A 6,218-nucleotide genomic window follows, 5' to 3' on the forward strand; every position below is an offset into this window, starting at 1 on the left:
ACAGTGTGCGTGAAAGAGCGTAACGCGCATCGCCATTCTACTCACACATAATTTCCTAGTCGAGAATCGATAATATTATTGGATTCGCGAACTTGTGAATTGTGTAGTTATAAAGCGTGTTTCAGTTCATGCAATTTTGCGATGTATGTGTGTACATCACGTGCGTTTTGTATCTCCTACTCCGCACAAGCTGCACCGACGTCATCGGCATCGACGTGTTCAACAGTAAACAGTTTGTAGTGCAGCATCGTAGCAGACGGACGCATGGTCGATGTAACAGAGAGACATAACATACGTAAATATGTGAAGGTTATCGTAGTTAGATAGTCGAACTGTAATCATGCAGTTTAGGAACTTATATTTATCTTACATGAAAATTGGATATATTTAACGATAAATGTGCGCTCAGAATATGAACAATGGTTTTGTTATAGTTTAAAAAGAATTTCGTCTCTTCAAACGTATTAAATGTCGAAAATATCAAGTCGAGTCGTGAATAATTTACAATGAATATAGCAAATGTTTGATTTTCTTTTTCTTACAAATAAAATGCGATATAGTGATAATTTCTTGATATTTGTATCAAGCTAAGAGGTTTCGCGAGACACTCCAGCTATTGATAATGATTCATACACAAATCTTGTATCATAAACGATGTTTATTATTTGATTAACTATTATAACTATATTTACTAATGGACTTACTATTTGAATCGGTTGTTTCTGACTTGATTACGATATGTAAATGTAAGATTACTTAATAAATTTATTATTCTTTTCATTTCTAATCAATAACACGGATAATAGTTTTGAATTAATCAAACAAAATACATAAAATGGCCAATAAGAACCAGCGGACAAGTGTATTAGTGCAATTCGCCGATTAAATAAGTTTGAGCGTGTTAAAAGAACATTCGTAATTAAAATTAATTTAATTTTTCATTTCTTTTCGATTTTTTCTCACTTTCCATTTTAAAGTTTGGGACTTGTTTACATTTTTTTTAATTTAGACGTGACTTTTCCAATCCTCCCCTCCATCTCAACACTCGATCATTTTCATTTTATTTATTTAATTCTTTTTATATATTTATTATTATTTATTTTAACATGTAGATCAGAAACTATTTTAATATGATTTATAACGATATTTAATACGTATTATTTATTTTTATTTATTATCTTGAAATATTGAATATTATCGGATATGGCAATGATAGATATGCACATGTATATTCATTGTTGACATCATTAAGAAATAGATGTTCAATTTTTTATTGACGCATGGAACGTCAAATGATAACACAGCTGACAACAAACAGACATAATAATCAAATAAAATATTTGAAAAGTTCATTGTTGTATTATGATGTCAATAGACACACGGAAAAAATTAGTTTTAACCAATGATAGATATTTTCATGTATAAATAAGAATATTATAATCTCCTTAGAAAATTTTTAGTCGTAATTTGATTGAATTTGTATTGATTCAAATATTATTTATAATCAATTCAAGATTAAAAATCTTCTAAAAATATTCTTGCTTATTCAAGGTGTCTCAACATAAGGAGAACATCTAAATATTTTCTTTATTTTTAATAATATGAGAAATATTTAAAGCACAGTTTGAATGGTTTTGAAGGAAGAATACCGTGGAAGGAAAACGTTTTCACTGTTATTTCTTTAGGCTTTTTTTACCCATATTTAGGCTTCTATATTTAGGCTTCAAGATATTTAAGCGTTTTCTTTATGCTGGGACATCCTTTGTATGAGAATATCTATCATTGATTCAAGAATATTTTTTCTGTGTAAATAATATAAGTCAAACTAAATAAGTTATGAAATAAAACAAATAATATAAAATATTGATACAGATGATTAATTCACTTTTTATACTAATTATAAATACATCATATCTAATCATAGTATATTGTATCAAATTATGCATATATATGATTTATATATGATATATATATGTATAAATCATGGATCTGTTATTTAATAGGTTTCAAGGTCATAGTGGTAGACGTATATAATTTGGCAAATGGCTCGGCATTGGCTTAGGGAACAAATTCCGAATTTCTGGAAACGTGGCGCTTGCGTGAGCGTGATTACACTTGGAACTTTCATCGGGTGCACATTATTAGTGTATACAACGCTTGCGAATCCCACTCCTAAATATGGCACGTTGCAGCAAGTGGTATTTGTAAGTAATACGTTGACAACAATTATTCAGTCATATCGCATATTGCTTGCATATGACGTTAATCTATCGGGTCGAGTTATTATTAACTTCTGCCTTCCTTTCTGTCTTTGTAAACGTATTTTCATACGTTAAATGTTTCACAGTAGAATCGAACAATGTATACGTCACTATTGACAATGGCTTACGTTTCCATCTAATAGACAATTTCATCGATTCTTTTGGCACAGAAAAATATACACATATATGTTATTTTTATGAGAAATATGTTGACTTTTCGTTGATACGGCCCACACGATATTTTTTTTATTCATGGCGAGATTATATATTTAATATAAAAAAGACTGTTGAAAGACTTTAAGTTAGTCGAAAGTTTAATAAGTAAGGAGAAGCGCGATGAACTCATATTTTTTTTCATACGTTAATAATATTTGTTTTTGGCAGCTATTTCGCCACGGTGACCGAAACCCCACGGAGACTTACCCTAAGGATCCTTATATAAATTACACTTGGCCCAGTGGCTGGGGTGCCTTAACCAAGGTTCGAATGACATACGCAAATACCTTTAAAAATATCTCTTGTATACCAAGTATCTCAGTAAATCTCGAACCAACCGAACCAAGAAAGATAATACCGATACAATCAAGAAATACAATACGATTCACAGAATATATCTTGAGATGAGTATATATATGTATATGTGCTCAGAAAAAATACTAGATTATAAATAATTAATCTGATTCCTTATTCCATAGCAAATTTTACTCGTAAGTAAAATATTTTCTTAGTAAATTATTCAAGTAAAATATATTCACTTGATCCAAGTAAAATTTATATTTAATCCAAGCAAAAATTCGTTAAGGAATATTGGAATAATTATTTATTTGAATCTAGCACTTTTTTCTGTGTGTTTCGATTCTCATCGTACCATTGCGCACAAGGAGTATCGTTCGTAAGACGCGCAATTGAGCACAAATAATGAAGTACCGTGTATCATCGAAATTTGCTTTCAGAAAGGAATGCTGCAGCTATATAACTTGGGTCGATGGATTCGCCAGGAATACGGCGCGATAATCGGTAACAAATACGAAAGCGTAAACACGAGTGTGCGTAGCACTTATGCCGATCGGTGTATTATGTCGGCACAAACGCTTCTCGCGGGATTGTTCCTACCGAGTCCTGAGGACATATTTGTACCCGGCTTGGAATGGACACCTGTACCTGTGCACGCGATACCGCGTGAAGTTGACAAGGTAATTCACGGTTAGATTTGCAAATTAAGCAAGTGGTAGTTTATATTAATGTATCTCGTACTCTAGCTAGAGCTCTAGAGCTCTATTTTCCTAACTCGTTCTCGAGGCTCATATATAAAAATACTATTGACTTTAAATTTAGCTATTCGTTATCATTCCACTCATATACGACTACAAGAAAGTGAGCAAAGGAGATATTTCCCGCCTTATCTTTGAGATAAGCATGAAATTGTAAACCAACACGAAATATCTCGTAAACTAACACGATATATCAAGAGACGCAAGTTATCTTTAGTTAAAAATATTTTTTCCAATAATTTTATTGTTTGTAAAGAAGAAACACGATCTTTGTTATTGTTATTCAAACCCGAAAGAAGTTTCAAGCCAGCATTCATAGTCTTTTATTATTTTATAAAGAATTGTATATTCGTGAAGTTCTGGTTATTTATGAACCTATAATTATTTTAATTATATACAAGAAAAAATATTGCAAAAAACCGAATGACGACTCGTGAATACAAATCTGTTATTAATTAAAATTCTAAAAATCATAAATAATTTAAATCATGAACTACCGGTCTAAAATAGCAAAAAACGGGTACAAGAAAATATTTGTCTTTCAGAATAACGATATTTTTACAGTTGATAGCAGTAAAAGCACCATGCCCACGACTAGCGGAAGCTTTGAAGAAGGCCTATCAGGAAGAGGAGAAAAGATCGGGTGAGGCAATGGCCGATTATTACAAAGGATTGACAGAACACACCGGACAGAACATGACCACGATCACCGACGTCGAGTTTCTTTACAATACCCTCGAGATCGAAGATAAACATGGATTACAACTTCCGATATGGACGCAGAAATATTATAACAACGAGATGCGCGAAATAGCTGCTCGCAGTTTGGCGATTTTCACCGACAACATTATTCAGAAACGTCTTCAGGGAGGTATAACTGTAACATTTATGAAATGACGATCCAATTTGAAAAATATATTTTTGTTGATATTTACGCGATATCAACGAAAATATATTTTTTAAATTGTATCGCGAGATCTTATTTGGAAATGTCACAGAACTATCCTGATATCTATAGGTCCGCTGGTAAAAGAGATTCTGCAACATATGGAGGAGACTAAGATTGGCCCGCAACCGAAACGTGCTTACTTTTATTCCGCTCACGACATAACTATCGTCAACACGATGAGAACAATGGGATTTACGAGTAAACTTCTCAAACCGGATTACGGGGCAGCGCTCATTTTAGAATTGCATCTCGCCGATAATGGAAATCAAGAAGTGAAGGTAGATTTATTGAATAACATTATTGTTTAAATTTACGATACAAATATGGACAAATTTTATAATTGAAGAAGTGTTCGATTGCTTTGACTGATACATGTGACTCAAGGAACGTGTGGAATTATGAAATATTAGTTACACACATCGTAACGGATTATGATAAATCGAGATACCTTCGTACCACAACTAATATTAGTGTAATTATGACCATCTAATAGCTTCAATAATACTATTTTGTATGATTTTATTGCAGATTCTATATTTGAAGAATACGGAAACAAAAGTCGCAGAATTCCTGGAAATTCCTAATTGTGCGAGTCCTTGTTTATTGCAAAACCTGAAGCAAGCGTGGAGCGAAGTGATCCCGGATAACTGGGATGCGGAATGCAAAACATAAAAAACATAAAAAAACTTCATGTTTTATGTATGAAATTTACGATATATTGAAATTATTATGTGTACTTTATCTACGCGCGTATATGCTAGCGTATATAAGGACGGTTCAAATATAAACGACTGTCTTTTTTAATTTTTTTTTCGAAAAATAATTTTAACAATATACGCTGAGAAAAAGATTTTTTCAAATTTAATAAATTTTATTGTATCCAAACAAATTTCATCATTGACATGTTCCAAAGAAACTAATGTTTCGATTAATAATTACGATTGTTAGACTTTTCAACAAATATGTATCCCTATTTTAAATTAAAATCGTTTCTTTGAAACGAAAGATAATTTTCTTACAAAGAAATTATTTGTTTCATTTTACATATTTATTGTAACCAAATAATATTTTATTTATTTATATATTAATATATTGATAATATTTTATTTGGTTAAAAAATATTTCAAATAATAGCATTCTTTTTGTTAAATGAGTTTTCTTGAATAAGACAAATAAAATTCTTATTCAAATAATATTTCGTATATGTTGTTTCTATGAAACAAATTTTAGTCAAATGAATAGAAATACTAAATCTAAAGAAACTTTTTTCTTTGCGTATTTATCCTCCATTTACCTGTATGTGTATACCTGTTATTTCTCTATATATATATATATTTTTCTCTAATTTTCACATACTTTTCGCAGCGTTCGGGTAGCTTAAAAATGCTATTTTTATAAAAAGAAACTGATTGCTTCAACTGCGCACAAATGTTTCAACTTCTTTATCATCCATCACAGTAGTGTATTCCAAATTTGTTGCGCATGATCTCGCTTTCTTCCTTGTATCAATTTAAAAACTGTGGCAAAACACCGCTGTACCGCTGTTTTTGATTCGTCGTCAGCAAGCGAGGGATCTAACGAGATTTAATCTTGCAGTAACTGAATTTTTTTGTAAATAATCATATTGACATTACCAATATTTATTTCTATCAGACTGACCAATTCATATATGTGAACGATCTTATCTTCATTAATTAGCCTCTGAAAGCGTTGAATGTTTCCTGCGGGTTGCACTAA

At 31.3% G+C, this 6,218-nt stretch overlaps 1 protein-coding gene across 1 annotated transcript; it reads left to right on the forward strand.

Moving 5' to 3' along the window:
• The first annotated feature begins 24 nt into the window (after positions 1–24).
• Positions 25–5,285, forward strand: LOC106749955 (lysosomal acid phosphatase-like). The gene is made up of 7 exons (XM_014629944.1): positions 25–295; positions 2,004–2,204; positions 2,646–2,741; positions 3,215–3,454; positions 4,097–4,403; positions 4,551–4,759; positions 5,010–5,285. The coding sequence occupies exons 2-7, from the start codon at positions 2,043–2,045 to the stop codon at positions 5,151–5,153; spliced, it is 1,158 nt and encodes a 385-aa protein (XP_014485430.1). The 5' UTR covers positions 25–295; positions 2,004–2,042; the 3' UTR covers positions 5,154–5,285.
• Positions 5,286–6,218: the final 933 nt, after the last annotated feature.

The sequence above is a fragment of the Dinoponera quadriceps genome, unplaced genomic scaffold, assembly GCF_001313825.1.
Source record: "Dinoponera quadriceps isolate SergipeBrazil2010 unplaced genomic scaffold, ASM131382v1 scaffold37, whole genome shotgun sequence".
NCBI classification, from domain to species: Eukaryota; Metazoa; Arthropoda; class Insecta; order Hymenoptera; family Formicidae; genus Dinoponera; species Dinoponera quadriceps.